This window comes from Malurus melanocephalus, unplaced genomic scaffold (genome assembly GCF_030028575.1).
Source record: "Malurus melanocephalus ecotype Western Australia unplaced genomic scaffold, MMel_1.1 scaffold_81, whole genome shotgun sequence".
NCBI classification, from domain to species: Eukaryota; Metazoa; Chordata; class Aves; order Passeriformes; family Maluridae; genus Malurus; species Malurus melanocephalus.
In genome coordinates this window covers 984159-1000066 of record NW_026623313.1, presented here as the reverse complement: position 1 = coordinate 1000066, position 15908 = coordinate 984159, and the positions used below count along the sequence as shown (strand labels likewise).

The 15908-nt window shown below is 39.1% G+C and overlaps 1 protein-coding gene across 3 annotated transcripts in view; it reads left to right on the top strand.

Moving 5' to 3' along the window:
- Positions 1 to 15908, top strand: part of ITGB6 (integrin subunit beta 6) — a 43304-nt gene that overhangs the window by 18124 nt on the left and 9272 nt on the right. For all 3 annotated transcript variants that reach the window (XM_057367630.1, XM_057367631.1, XM_057367629.1), the window contains 9 exons: positions 569 to 773; positions 1711 to 1957; positions 2860 to 3025; positions 3517 to 3678; positions 4415 to 4510; positions 8304 to 8393; positions 12952 to 13086; positions 13299 to 13716; positions 14034 to 14256. In XM_057367630.1, the coding sequence (XP_057223613.1) occupies positions 569 to 773; positions 1711 to 1957; positions 2860 to 3025; positions 3517 to 3678; positions 4415 to 4510; positions 8304 to 8393; positions 12952 to 13086; positions 13299 to 13716; positions 14034 to 14256 (1742 nt within the window). The remainder of the gene's footprint in view (positions 1 to 568; positions 774 to 1710; positions 1958 to 2859; positions 3026 to 3516; positions 3679 to 4414; positions 4511 to 8303; positions 8394 to 12951; positions 13087 to 13298; positions 13717 to 14033; positions 14257 to 15908) is intronic.

Below are 15908 nucleotides of genomic sequence, written 5' to 3'. Positions count from 1 at the left end.
GCTGGGCACCAGGCTGAGGGACAGGGACTTGATGTTTGCTTCAGTGAATGTGTTAAATGAGTGTTGAGGAGGAAGAGTAGGTCAGAAAAAAGAACCAGTATACACTGGGTACAGCAAAATCAGTTTGCCACTAAACATCCAGGAGTTTATTATCAACAAGATCTCTTCTGTTATTAAATGATGTGTTTCCATCTGCAGTTCAAAACTGTCTAGGAAAGACTGATGAATTTGTGGCATAATTCTGTGGCAGAAAAACCAGTGACTCAGAGGGGCTTTGTGTTATCATTCCCAGTACTGTGACAAGCAAATGCAGTGAGTGGCACAATTCCCATTCCCCAACAATAGATCAGTTTCTCCCAGGATAATGAGTTGGTGTAAGTTACATTAATTATACACCTGTGTGTCATGACCCGTGAAGGGCAAATTTAGGTTTTTGTGCCACCTAGATTGCACAAACTTGCACCTTTGTTTCCCTTCTCTGCATTGGACTGACCTTTTGTCAGGCAGGTGCTGGTGGCTGGTCACTAAAAATATTTAACTCATCCCTTCCTTCTCCTGTTTGCTTTAGAATTACACAGACTCCTCTGGAATTCATGAGAGGTGTGATACACTGGAAAATCTTTTGTCCAAAGGGTGCCAGATGAATTTGATTGAGTTTCCCATTTCAGAAGTAGAAATTCACAGAAAYGATCCCCTAACTGTATCATCCCAGAAGAGCAATTCTGATGTCACACAGATTTCTCCCCAGAAATTAACTCTCAAGCTTCGACCAGGTAAATCACAGTTCATAGGTGTGGGATATTTTGTTTCAGAGAGTGTGATAAACTGAAGCTTCTTGGATTGAACAGTCTAAAAAATATCATGACAGAATAAAGATGAAAACCTGTGTTGAGTCCAAAATGATCTGTTGACTCATCRCATGAAAACTGGGTTCAGCTGAGTTCAGAATACTTTCAGAAGTGCTGGGTACATCATAAAAATAAGGATGTACATATTTTTAGTTCCTCTCTTCTCTTGCCARTGAGGTGGCAGGGAGAGAATGAAAGCCCCTGGCTCCTCCCCAGCTGACCTCCTGTGCCTCTCCCCTCCTGGTTTGGCAAACATAGTATCTCAGAGGCAGCATAAAATSTTGCTTTGAGGATTTACAAGGTGCCAGTGACATTTATGGTAGCATTCCAGGCCTACCTTGGGGTCCTTCAGAAGCGAATTTTTCCTGGAGAAATTTAGACTAAAAGAGACATACAGTTAGGTCAGGTCACAGTGTTGAAACTAAGAATAAAATCTCTGTGTACAGTTTGACTTTAATTTTTAAAGGATATGGTRGGACCCCTAAGTGCTACCTCTAGTTTTAATTAGCTTCATCTCTAAATTTCCTAAAGCTGCGTACTGCTAAAGGAATGTTCTCTTTTTTTTTTTTTTCAAATTATAGCAATCAGTTTWAATTTCATGCTATGGCATTACTGAAGAACCCCAAACATTAGAACTACTTTCAATTTTTCAGACCCCTATTTGAGRYTTTTTTTGTTRACATACAATTTTTGAAATTGTTTCRTTAATGTTGCTTTGGTGATTTAAAATATTAATGCTAATTTGGTCATTTAAAATACCAGATAATTGTCACCATATAGGAGTTTACGAAGAAATTATCATTGCTTGTGCTTYCTGCATAGAAGTGCTGATATTTATCCCACTTTCCCCTGACCTCAAYAGGACATGAAGAAACAATACAGATCAAGGTTCGGCAGACTGAAGATTATCCAATTGATCTCTACTACCTCATGGATCTTTCTGCTTCCATGGACGATGATCTGAATACAATCAAAGAACTGGGTTCAACCCTTTCCAAAGAGATGTCAAAACTGACAAGCAACTTCAGACTGGGGTTYGGATCTTTTGTTGAAAAACCAGTTTCACCATTTATCAAAACTACAGCTGAAGAAATAAACAACCCTTGCAGGTAGGCAGGGAAAATCCCAGCATCTGTTTGCATGCCAACACTAAGTCATAATCTTTAGGCTAAAATTAATTTCAGTAGTTTCACTGGAAACTGCTCTCTTCCAGCTAATGAGTTACTTTGTGAAACAACATTTGGTTCTTTCAGTTTCACACTCTGATCATTGATTGTTCTGTTGATTGTTACATTATTCGGATAGAGGAATCTGGGAGTGATTTTGCTTTTTAGCTTTTGCTGCTAGTTACAAATGTGCTTAATGTGTTAATAAAAAATAGGTATATATTTTTCTTTAACTATCTAGCATATATATATATATAGATATATATATATATATACACATATATATATACATATATACACATATATACACATATATACACATATATACACATATATACATATAAAATAATTTTATTACACAATACTAAGGAGCAGCAAACTCAAATCCAACACAGAATACCAGTTTCATTTAGCCATCAGTGCTGTTTTCCTGGGTTTTTTCTCCACTAACTCAGGCTGCCCCAGCCCTTACCTAACCTGTGCAGGGGAGAAGCTCTGCTCTGCAACCTGGAGCAGGACGGCAGCATCTTGGTGGTTCCCTCTACAGAGCCCAACAGGCTTCCAAATATGAAATCAAGGCAAAGCAGGGGGGGCTGCAAGGGCTGCACATTGGTAACTGGCTGAATTACACTGCTCTAGGAGGCATTTCCCAGCCTTTATGCAGATTTTTTTCCATTTCCCAGGTCACTGGACCTTCTTAAATGATCTTATGTTTTTCACTAAATCTCCTCAGGCACAGACAAGAGATGCAAGACCAAAACTAATCCAGGCAGGCCTCTACAGGAGTAGCACTGTAGTAATTTTTCACTCTTTGTTGTCCATAATCTGTCTCACTTTTCTTGCAGAAGTGTACCATACGAGTGCTTACCCACCTTTGGATATAAACATGTCTTGTCACTGACAAATGATGCTGAAAAATTCAATGAAATTGTGAAAAGACAACGAATTTCTGCGAATATAGACACTCCAGAGGGAGGATTTGATGCAATTATGCAGGCAGCTGTTTGCAAGGTAATTGAAACTTTAAAATRTAATATTATTATTCCATATATTACCTCTTCTAGTTGTACAGGTTGATATTGAAGAGTGACAGATTATTTTTAAAAAAATTTTAATGCAAACCAAGAGCTCATTAAATTTGTCTGAAGATAGTTTTGGCTGTACAAGTAAAACATGCATATTGCAATATTTTACTCTAAGTTTCCTTTTAATTGCCAGGGGAAAATAAGCCCAAATATCTGTATAATTACTGGGTCTGTTTTGCTCTTCAAATATTTTTAACTGTGTTTAGAGTAGTAAGCAGATTGACATGAACATGGCCAACCCATGTTATTAAACACAGGGATGGGGAAACAAAGTGCTAGCCAAAGACAACAGGATGAACATCATCTTTCCTTGAGAACGATGCTCTTCATTTATTTTGAGGTGCTGCTCTCCAAATATTCTGCTGTTTTTCTCTGTTGTGATGCAATATAGCCTGCTAAATCTGTTTTAAATTACAGGAAAAAATTGGATGGAGGAATGATTCTCTACATTTGCTGGTGTTTGTGAGTGATGCTGATTCCCATTTTGGGATGGACAGTAAACTGGCAGGGATTGTTATTCCTAATGATGGGAACTGTCATTTGGAYCACAATAATGAATATTCCATGTCAACTGTTCTGGTAATTAACTATGAATTTTGTATACTCTCATATTCTGGAAATTTAAAGACTAACACAAATAACTTAGAAAATTAGTGAATTATACTTTTAGCACTGAAATGTGTAAAAGCTGGGGAATCCTGATATTTCACGTAATCGATTTTATTTGTAATTGCGCATCTCAGTAAAGAGAGAAGAGACTGTTTGTATGGAATTAGGATGCATTATAAATAAGTAAAAAACAACAAATCTGATTTCTGCAAAAGGAAAGCACATGGAATTGGGCTAAATAGTACTTGTTTCTGCAGGAAAGGYAGGATTTGCATTAATTATGTTCCCTGGAACAGTGTGAATTCAGGACCAGTTCAGGAATTTGCAATACACTGTTACTGTAAGAGAACCTACCAACTTAAGACTCAGTGTTCAAAAATACTGAGTATGTACTCTATGGTGTTCATTGTAGAACAAATACCCAGTTGCTGTGGTGCAGTGCTGTTCTTTGGATTAAATATATATATAACACAGATGCTACTGAGCCAAAGCTCCCACGATGGAATCTGGCTCTGTACTTTTCACGGAGGGGTTTCCTTCAAAACAACATGAGGAAATTATATGTGCTATCTTTTATTTTATATACACATAGTCATAATTAGAGTTTGTACTACACGGAGAACAAAGTGTTGATTATGAATGTGTGTTTTGTGGCTGGATGCATGGGAGAAACAGACTGATGTGCCTTTCTTCTGTTTGTTTGCAGGAATATCCCACAATTGGACAATTAATTGACAAACTTGTGCAAAACAATGTTCTGTTAATTTTTGCAGTAACRAATGAGCAAGTTCACACATATGAGGTGAGGAAACTAAGATGATCTGTTTGCCAGTGTTTGTTTTAAAGTTCACCTTTTTGCACAGCTGATACAGTAATTCTGGTWTTAAGGACTGAATTCTACAAGATATTTATGTCATAAAAATAACTAGGAAATCGCATGTGAGAGGAAAGCTCTTCTGCTTATGGGCTTCTTCATGTATTGATTTTGATGTTCTAAGATAACTTTAAAATTTGATTTCAAGTTGGATCAGTGTAATCCTTTAAGTCGGGGATTGACAAACTAAACATTGCTAAACTATTCAGCATAATCATTGTGATCAACCTTTTGTATTTTATAAGGCTGTAGGGAAGTTGAGCCTTTTCTTGCTTTTGTAAAACAAGAATACACCTGACACATGCACTTTTCTTCATGCTCAGCCCTGAGATCTTGGTTCGACGGGGTTTTTTTTTCATTTTTCTTTATTTCTGTGACTGTTTCTAATSAGACTGATAGGACACTAGGACCCAGATGAAAAGTAAAATGATGACGGAACAAAGTCATCTTTCCCCATGTATTGTTCCTCATGACTACTGAAGGAAAACACTTCATTACAAGAATTTTGGGCATTAGGACTTGCAGGATCCTATTCAGTGATTTTCTGCTGAGTGAAGTYATCATGGGAAATGGGAGCCAGGAGAGAGGGGAAAGCCGAGGAGCAGTGGTTACAGACATGTAAAATCCATATTTTTAATACYTGGAATATCATCCCTACCTGCAGCTCCATCAGTCCTCTGTGCAGGCATCTGTTTTCAGCCTCCACAGTTCCAAGCAGCCCTGTGCTATTTTTGTCCCATTGGGTATTCCAGCTGCAAGCTGAGGCAGAGCCACCAAAAGCTGCCTCCCTGTTCCTACAGTGAATGTGAGCAAAGAAGAACTAAGCAAGACAATGAGAACTATTCTTGTGATAAAGGCCCTGTTCAGGTAGCCTGGAAGAGGTGGCAGAGGACCTTGAATAATAAAAATTTTGGTGTTTTACTTCTCTTGAAAAGTTTCTGCRATGGAGATTCTTTAGTCTCCCTCAGAAAACCCTTCCATTTATCCTTTGAGGTAGAAAGCCTCTCCCCAAATATCTCATCTCAAATCTACTTAGCATCTAATTACATCAAATACCAATACTGACTATTGCTATTTATAATTGAGTTCTCAGGGAAAAACTTACATTAAAATTACTGTGAGGACTTAGAAATACCTCTTTAAATAGACTTGAGAGATTCCATTAGCCTTAAGTGCAGTGTTCAGACTGTCAAATATACATTTTGTATTTCTAGCCCTCTATAATCCCCAACAATTTAGTCCAAAATAATTCAGTCATGTAATATTCTTGATCCTCTTCAACTGAATATTCAGCCTATCCACTTACATGTGTATTATTATCTAAAACACACATATTAAGGGTAGCACAAGCACAGAACAGATGTGCTTGGAACAGAGCTGGTGTTGCTTTTGAAGCTTTTGAGCACTTGAACAGCTACTGCACAGAAACCTCAAGAGATCATTTAGATCTTATGCTCTCCCTGACCACAGAATTTCAGAAGGAATAATTTGGATACATTAATATAGCCACTCAAAAGTAAATGCAAAAGAGGAGAGAAAATTCTTCACACTTAGCCCTGATAATTTGGGATTATTTTTAATATGGAATTAAAAAAAAATAAAGTGCTTTAAAATATATTCATGTATTGTCTAAATTTTAGCATCATTAGTCTCAGGTGAGTTTTGCCGAACAAAAGCAGCAGGGGATGTTTTTATTCCATAAAAGCTATTCACTCAGAAAGCATCTGTGAGTATGGTAACAATGATTGTATTTTGACAAATTCTACTTTGATATAAAAGAAAACACCAGTCTTCTAGCTTTCATGAAGTAGTTGTTTCTATTGCTGATTTTATTGGCTTTCAAGAAGAATTCAAGCAGTATTCAAACTTAGGTAAGGGAAAGACTCTGTCTTTAGTCCTGACTAAGCAGCATTTCTTTTGAAACAAAAAAATACTCTTTTTTGGATTAATTATTTCTTTTCATATCACRGCAGAAATGGCTTCAAAATTGGAGTTTCAGGCTGCATTGCCTGCTGAAAAACAAACTAAAAATAATCTAGTCTCCACACTAATATGGAGTTTCAATTGATTTTTATACATTTGGTGTGGCACTCAATGACAAAAATTCTTCAATCATTTATGCTGCTAAAATACAGGCATAACCCCACTGAGCTCAAATATGAAACTGTCAAACCTCCCTTACATGAATCAGGGTATCCTTATCGAATTGCAGTTCACCTTTTCATGAATATTTGCCAAAGGACTAAATTCCATGAYATCCTTTGAATGTTTTGCAATAGCAACATCCAAACTGCTTCTGTCTGCCTCATCCTGGCAATGATTGAACAGAAATATTTGCTAAAAAATTATGTTTATCGCATGCACTGGAGATCCACACTCWGCCTGGTCTTGAAATACCACCCTTGTATCACCATGCAGAAAACTTTTGTTCAAAGAGAAGAGGTCAACCAAAGTCTTGAGAGCAGCACATCCCTGCTGTTTGTTTTGCATACCACAGATTAAAGGGACTGTATTTTAAATTCCAGSTTCATCTTTTGTCATAGAAGGTCCACATGTAYGAAATWCAGAGTTTGAATATTCCAAGAATCMTTGTGAGGGCGCTAATCATAGGAGGAGTCAGGAATGTGAAGTCACCAGCTGTAACATAAAATGCAGTTAATCCCACTGATTTACAATAGCACCAGAAATCTAATGAATGATAACTATTCCATACAGAGTACATAAAGTAATCACAGGGCTTTTGGAGATATGAAGTGTGAGAAGGATATAAGGGTATCAAATTATCCATGTTTATTAATAGTTCTCTGGATATTTTTCTTGTATTTAAAATAACAGCATTGATATGATGATGTGTAAAGGAAAACTAGGGCTACAATGTAGTTTTTTTAAATAATGAGCACGTTATTTTCCAAAAGCATGGGTAAAGCAAGGGAAGTTCATGTAGTTAACAATTAGGCAAGATAAATTTTAATTCACCATACTTATAATCCAGCTGTCAGATGTCATCTTAGTGTCACAATGCAATTTAATTCAAAAGGAAAAGAAAATCTATCACTAAAATAAATTGCTAAATTGGCACTCTGTTATTAACGGAAATTCAACATACAATTTATCATACCCACAGAGCACAGATACAAATGTACAAAAACGAAAAAGTGACTGCAGTTGCTGAATGTAGGGTCCAAGATTCTTGAGCAGTGCAGCAACAGTAGAGCAGCTGAATCTCTTTCTGGATATTTTTGTTGGAGAAAAGCACAACTGTTGAAAAAATGTATCTTCCTTTTAAATTTGAAAAATTAGAGCTTGAATACTATAGTATCAAACTGCCAAGCACATAGAGGTGATTGAGAAATATATCTTCAACGAAGTTTAAATTAAACCAGCTCTTCTCCATCTAATTTTTCATTCAGACATATGCAATGGAGACTGAAAAGATCCTTGAAAATGTTACTGTCATTTATTTCAGTTGGCTTCAATGTACTTGGTTTTGTTGACAGGTCTTTCATTTTTGATTTGGGATTGGGTTTTGTTTTACTTTTGTTTGTTTGKTTTTGGGTGTTTTTTGGGGTTTGTTTTTGTGTCTCTTTTGTGTGTGTGTGTGTATTTGGTTTGGGGGGGTTTGATTTGTTTTGTTTTTTGTTTGGATTTGAGGTTTTTTAGATGGCAGCCCCTTGTCACCTAAACTTYATCTGTGCTTTAAATTAATTTTTTGTATTTCCAGAACTATGCAAAGCTTATTCCTGGAGCTACYGTTGGACGATTACAGAAGGATTCTGGAAATATTCTCCAGCTGATCGTTGCTGCATATCAGGTAAGATGGTTATAATGCAGGTTTTTTTCTTCATGTTTATACGTTCAAAATTGGTTGGCAATTTGGTAAACAGAAGCGTCTWTGATTCCTTTTATGAACTGATTACATCATTTTTTATTTTAGGTGCCARCCTTAACAGAAAAAGTGTTCACTCTGTGGATTGAGCGAGCACAGAAACAAAATTCCTATAAACCCTCTTACTAATTTCTTAGTTCTGCTGGAAYGCTGAATTTAAACCAGTGTCTCATCTGCATTGCTTTCTTCATATTCCTGTATTTTACACCTACTCTTAAGCCTTCTTTAATATTCAGGTCTCTCAGTTCCACACCTCTCAGGAACTCACCTCTCTCCTTGTTGGTAGCTGCCACCAGAGCAGATAAACAATTGCTTTGCAGGAATATCTGGGGGAAAAAACCTCCACTATTCTGTGCTCAGTGCTTTTCTCTGCTTTAGCAATTTGATGCTGCCCCTGTGAGGCTGTTCTGAGGTGTTTAAAAAGCGGAACATAGGAGCCAACATGGGTTTATTTGGGTAATACCAGGACTTGAATGGGTTTGTTCAGGTAATACAAAGAAGCACTGTAAGGATGTCAGGAGCATAAACACAGCCCTGCTCCCAGAGCTGTGTTTGGAAAATGCAGCCTGGTTCTCTTCTGTCAGAGGAATGGTTTTAGGCACTTGTACAGGTCTTTGCACASATACATCAATTTACATACATGCTGATACACCATATATTTCTCTCTTCCATCTCAGCCCATTTTTATGAAAAACCTGTTCTAYCAGTTGCCTATAATGACAAATAGCTCTTTGCAAATAGCTTCTGTTTCTTCCCTTACTTTTTTTTTTTTTTGCTCTTCCTTCTATCACCTGAATTAGATAATCATCGCTGTGCCAAATTTAATTTGGCCTTGGTGACAGGAAGAAAACCAAATTCTTCTAACTCTTCTAAAAGCAACAAAAACAATACAATTGCTGAATTGTTATTTTTTWAAATGGAATGAAAAATACCAGAAGATTCTCTGTTTCATGGAAAATTATATAAGGAGAGAACCTCAGGGTTAATTTTGGGAGTGCACAAATGKTAATAAATACAGATGAGGAAATCTTTGAATGGCAACAGGATTTCACTTGTGGATTCCAACATGCTGCAAGTCACATCTGGTTCCTATCAGCATTTCTTCAAGCTGTCAATCTAATATATAGACACAGGTTTCTATGTTTAACAACTAAAATACTTATTTGTTGTCAGCAAGTAATAGAAAAATACACAAAAATTGTCCCAGTGCTGTGTCTTGGTGCCTTTGATGCACCATAAGTGCGTAAKGATGCCTCACTGGAATATTGAAAATGTGAAGAGTGAATCCTTGCCTCTTCCCCTGAGCATATGCTAATATCCTATGGCCTATGGGTTTTTTCCTACTCTTCTTTTTGAATCTGCTAATATTTTTTTTGCCCCTGTAGCCTTCTATGAAAAGAAGGAGCTCAGCTGCACCATGYCCATTCTTTTTATTCCTATCTTAACCTACTTCTTATGCTTATGCTGAGTGTGCCTCAGATCCCGTGTTRTAGGGTTTGGTGARTAACAGCTCTAYRTTCACCTTATCTTCATGTCTTCATGATTTCATAATATGGTGTCACTGAGACACCTTCCACACCCCCAACCTTCTTTCCAAATCAGACAGTCCCAGACTTTAAAATCTCTCATTGGGGTTCCATCCCCTTAATAACTTCATCTGACCATGTCCTTACCCTCCTGACTCTCTTGAGTSCCTGCTGAGATGTGGGGCCCATAAGAGCTGCAGTACGCAATACAGAGCACACTAAGGTTTATACAAAAATGAAATTATGTCTTCTGTCTTGTCCTCAGCCTCCTCTCTCTGATGGCTTTTTAGTTGCTGTGCACTTTGAGCAGAGCAGCTCCCAGAGCTGGCAGTGGTGCCCACACTGCAGCTCCTGAGCTGTTTGGGCTGGTCCTGATTTCATTTGTTCCACAGGCATGGCTTGGAGGGAACTYTGTGCTGGCTCCACTGCAGGAGTGGCAGGGAGGTGACTGCAGGAAAGCTGCTCCTGCCTTTGGGCCATAACTTGTCACAGCCTCATCCAGCAACAGCGTGTCTGGACCAGGCACCAGAGTTGCACGCAGGCTCTTAAAATCCCGCATTTCTTTCAAGATGTAAAAAGTGCACTAGTAGCCACATGTCACATTCAAAATATCCCAAAGTCCATTTTATTACACTTAGTCTTAAAGGTTAACAATCTTAYTGTTCTGTGATTGAAAATCTTCCAAGCAGGAAACACTAAAAGCCACCTTATTTGACAAAAGTAAAGGTATCTGAATTTTCTTTTCTTTGACTGTGAAGAAGGAAATGACAGGAGATCTACAGTTCAAAATTACAGGCAAAATAGATCTAATGCTACTTTTGTTAGAAACTTTTTGTGATACTCAGAAGTGTAATTCAGTGTCCTGTGTCTCTACTTCTTTACTCACAAGGAAAGGAATAAAYTACTTTTTGCCCCCTGGAAATAGACTTAAGCTAAATCTTTTAACACTTTTTAAGTGTTTTTGAGTGTGTGTGTGTTGTGCAAACACAAGGTTTGCTAATGCCATTCACCATGTGTTGCCATCTAAAAGCTTCAGAGAGGAAGTAAGCAAGTTAAGAAAGTCTGAGCTGTCAAAATATTTGTTGCATGAGGAGTTCTCATGTTCTTTCCAAGYATGGTTCATTTTCTTCTGTAAGCATATTTCTGCCTGCTTTGTTTAGCATTGAATTCTGCACAACTTTGTGTTGCAGAGCCGTAGGCTAAAATGCATTGTAGCAGATAGCAGGCCATTTGATTAAAGTCATTCCAAGAATTTAAAATTTCAGAAAAAATCCACTTTTTTTTTCCCCCAGTGTTTGATCCTTGCACTTACGGGAAAATGAGATCAAAGAAATAATATATTAGGACAGGTAACACAAGGGCACAAGTACATARCACTGTTTTGTCTGCTCCTTCATTCAGAAAATTTTTTGAACCACAAATGTTTCTGTSTGAATGGCTTAAARCTCACTGAACTGTCTGGTATTTGTCCTCAAACTATGGCCAGACAGCTTAGTAGTTTTAAAACATCATTAGAAGTGCTCACAAATATTAGGATCTAAAAATCTTGAGTTTATCAATTTGTGTTCATTTTCAGTGGTGTAAAATGAATAATTTGATCTCTTGCAACAGCAAGGCACATTCAAYTGACACCCCACAGGCTCCAGAATTCAAAGTATTTTGATTTGGCATTCAGCAGCATTTAATTTTCTCTCACAGTTGCACTCTGTTTGTACCTTGTAGTTTTGCAGCTGGTGGAAGAGGTACTAGTGRTGACATAAACACATGGCAACAGTCACAGTTTTATGTAGAGATTTCCCATATTGGGTCCTTTTGGGAGAATCCAGCTATTGCAAACAGAATATTATCTTCAATTYTGCATTGTTTCAATAGCACCTGCCTCCAAACCAAATGTGAATGGAATCTGGACATACCCAAAGCTACCAATGTTACCAACCTGATGCCCAGGGCCCAGTTTTACAGCCCTAAGATAAATTTCCAAGGAGTCCAGAACATGGACAGGGAGTTGCCTGTGCAGGTTTATACCMATTCTATTTTTATTTTCATTTACCCCACCAGACCTTTACTCCAGTGACTCATCCTGCCACCTTTAGTAGAATGACWCACTGAGGTAAGGTCAGCAAGTTCCCTGTGCTCTGATTGAAGGGCAGGGAGTATTTTGCAAGCAATTAAACTTCCATGAGCGTGAAGTTGATTCAGTGAAGTGTTTTCTCAGCAGTTGCTAAGGTACTTTTGAAAAATTCCCGTTTACTGGAGCCACGGGCCAATGAAGTCATAGGGAATTTCCCCATGGCCTGTGATAGGCTTTGGATTAAAGTTGTGTAAGCAAAGTTGCTATAAAATATTTTAAAGACTTAAAATGTAAATACCTAGTATGAGCAAGCTCAGGAAGAAAGTTTATAACTTAGAAAATTAATGTTTGATTGAACAAATTGACTTTTAAAACAGGAACATTGTTGAATATGGCTTAAAATGGCACAGACAGCTCATGAAGCAGGAATTTCCATTGGGAGAAGAAAGGAAGGGAGGGAGCAATATTGACACAGTTTGGCTAATCAGGAAAAGCCCAGAACTAGCAATGCAATCAGGGATGCAAATCCACTCTTCAGCAAGTCCAGACCTAAAAGAAAACCTGTATCAGTCAGCAGAGGGATGAAAGATGATTTAATAAAGCATTGAATTTGTTCTCCTAGAAGAGCAGGAAATAAGCCCCATGACAGCAGATATKAAACTGATACCACTTTCATTCCACTGAAAGCTGGGTCTGTCAACATTTGCTTTGTTTTGCTCRTTCCCCATTTTTCTTGCAACAGAGAACTCTGTAAACAAAGTGCCAAAGCACGAGTGTACTCATGTGTAAATCAGGATAAATTACAGTCCACGTTACACAGACGTGGAGCAGTGGCTGCACTTGGCAGTGTTATCATTCTGTTCATCTCACACCTTTTTCCTTGAAGGAGCTGAGGTCCGAGGTAGAGTTGGAGATCCTGGGAGAGACAGAAGGGCTCAATCTCTCGTTCACGGCCATCTGTAACAACGGGACCTTTTTTCCACATCAGAGGAAATGCTCTCATGTGAAAGTGGGAGACACAGTAAGTGAAGAACGTGTTCTCCAAAGACATGAAGTTCATATAATTTAGGACACCAAGGTAGAGCGTTTGCCCTTTGTTAAACGATCTCCCTCCATACAAGTTACCAAAAAGCTGRTCATGGATATTATGACCCTCTTGCTCTGTCCTCTGCATGAGGACACTGCRGAGCTCCCGGTGCTCCAGACCACAGCAGCTTCCATTCTCTCTTCCAGGTCTCTTTCAATGTGACTGTAAGCCTCTCCTCTTGTGAAAAAACCAGAAAGCTACTCAAGATAAAACCMGTGGGGCTCAGCGACGCGCTGGAAATGGAAATTCATCCCCTCTGCAGCTGCAACTGCCAGGCAGAGGCCGAGCTGCAGAGCCCAAAATGCAGCCAAGGCAAAGGCTCCCTGGAGTGCGGGGTGTGCGTGTGCAGCCCCGGCTTCGTGGGGCCGCGCTGCGAGTGCGACGAGAGCGCCGTGGGCGGCGGCTCCTGCCGGGACCCGGCCGGGCTCAGCTCCTGCAGCGGGAGGGGCGACTGCTACTGCGGACACTGCCTGTGCCACCCGTCCCCCTACGGAAAGGTCTACGGGCCCCGCTGCGAGTGCGACGACTTCTCCTGCGGCAGGCACAGGGGGCTGCAGTGCGGCGGTACGGTCCCGCAGCGCTCTTCGCTGCGGTTGGAGCTTTATTGGCTCGCCCTTTGCTGGGAGCTTGTGAATTTGTGTTTTCATCACGTATTCAGTTGCAATCTGTTCTAAAAAATTGCTATTTATGAACGGTCTTTAGAMTTAAAATAGTTCAGGCTATACCATTATAAACTGGAAGTATTTATTAGAAAGATGTTTGGAGAAACGGCTGGAGAGAGGAAAATATTTTCTACTAAAGAGAATGATTTTAGAGATCATCAYTCAGATTATTTTTGAATTATCAAAGACTGATTTGACGTATGATAAATGTTGTTCCAGGCAATGGTGACTGTGACTGTGGGGAATGCAGGTGCCACAGYGGATGGACTGGTGAATTCTGTAATTGCACAACTGATACCAGCAGCTGCATTGCTGAGGACGGGACGCTGTGCAGTGGGAGAGGCRAATGCATCTGTGGGATGTGTGCTTGCACCCATCCAGGGGCTTTGGGCCAAACGTGTGAAAAATGCCCTCTCTGTGGTGATCCTTGCAGTTCCAGACGGTAATGTGCTGTCTTTACACATTTATGTCACATTTATATCATCCAGGCCTATGTTTCCTATACTGCCTCAGCAGTGTGTTAACTGCCATGTCTGTAAATTGGATTTACAGACCAGGACCCAAGAGCTTCTTTGTCCTTTGAGATGCGTAGCCCCAACTCATGTATCAACTATTCATGAGCATTACTCTTATACAAAAGGACTTTATATGAAATAATTCAGTCAACTTCAAGCAGCACAGGTAAAACTTTACATTTTCACTGCTGTCCCTGGCTGTACAACTAATCAGAATGGTGGTTTTATAGGACACTTTCATAGCTTCACAGAAAAATTTGGCATTTGTATTACCATTCTCAYGCATATGAATAAGGACATGTTGTCCACTCAAGCTTTACAAATGTGCAGATTCATAGTCCAAATTCAGTAAAGCTTGGCTGAATTAAAGAGGCGCAAATATAATAAAGTGGGTAATAGTCTGGCAATGAATACGTGGGTAGCTGTATGTCATGTATAAATTGATGATAAATTCATGGTAAATGGTGAAATATCTTCTGTCCACTGAGCAATTTACACAGGTTTCCTGCTGTGATGCAAGGTGTCTGCTATGGTGCATTTCAGGAAAAGCAACCAAAAATACACAGGTTGTGAGGATGGCCACTCTAAGTACACTATTGCTCCACTTGTATTGCATGAGCTCCTGTAGGGCTACAGTCCAAATGCAGCAGTCTTCAGCAGAAATTTAAGTTGGAAGTTGAACTAGGCTTCACAGAACACATTATTAATGGTACTGGCTTTGCTTTCTGAGTGCCAAGAAATTTAGGTTGCATRGTTCAGGACAATGTGCTGTCTCCCTATTTAGAGCTGAGACCCATTTCTCTCCAACACTGTGCCTTCATACCTATCATGGTAGTCTAGAGTGTATCTGAGTGAAAAACTATTCTGTGACATGATTAATTCACCCATCTCCTTATGTTAGTGCTAAATTTGACCAAAGAGAACTGAGCYTCTCGGTGTGTTCAAAGAGAATTTTTGCATGCAACTGCTCTAAACAAACAGGACAATGCTGCTGCTTTGCTCTTCCCAATTTGGCAAAGAATAAGAAATATAAAGTTACATGATAGGCATTACATTAACCCATTTAAACATGTATATTGTAGGCAATGTTGGATCTTTTCTTTCTGTTGCAGTGTCTTCCCTTGCTGAAAKGCAGGGCACAAAAAGCTAAAAGAGAGACCTCTGGGAATACCTGGGTAAAGTAACTGAGAGACCTGAAAGACTAGGTCAGAGGGGATGGAGATCAATGGCTAGGCAGCTGAGAAAGACAGTGTAGTATGAGAAACATGGTGACTATGACAAAACCACCACCAACAATGAATTTATCTCCATGAGATAGAGACTATCCCATTACCCACTCACTTTTACCATTCACCATTTCCAGAGTGAGTGATAAGGTCACCTCCATCCCCTGAAGATAAACTCAGCAGCCTCAGCATATTCCCATGGATATTTTTAACTCAGTGCAGCAGGAGATAGCCAGGGTTTTTTGGATTTTTTTTTTGCAGTTTTCCTTTCCTTTCCTTTCCTTTCCTTTCCTTTCCTTTCCTTTCCTTTCCTTTCCTTTCCTTTCCTTTCCTTTCCTTTCCTTTCCTTTCCT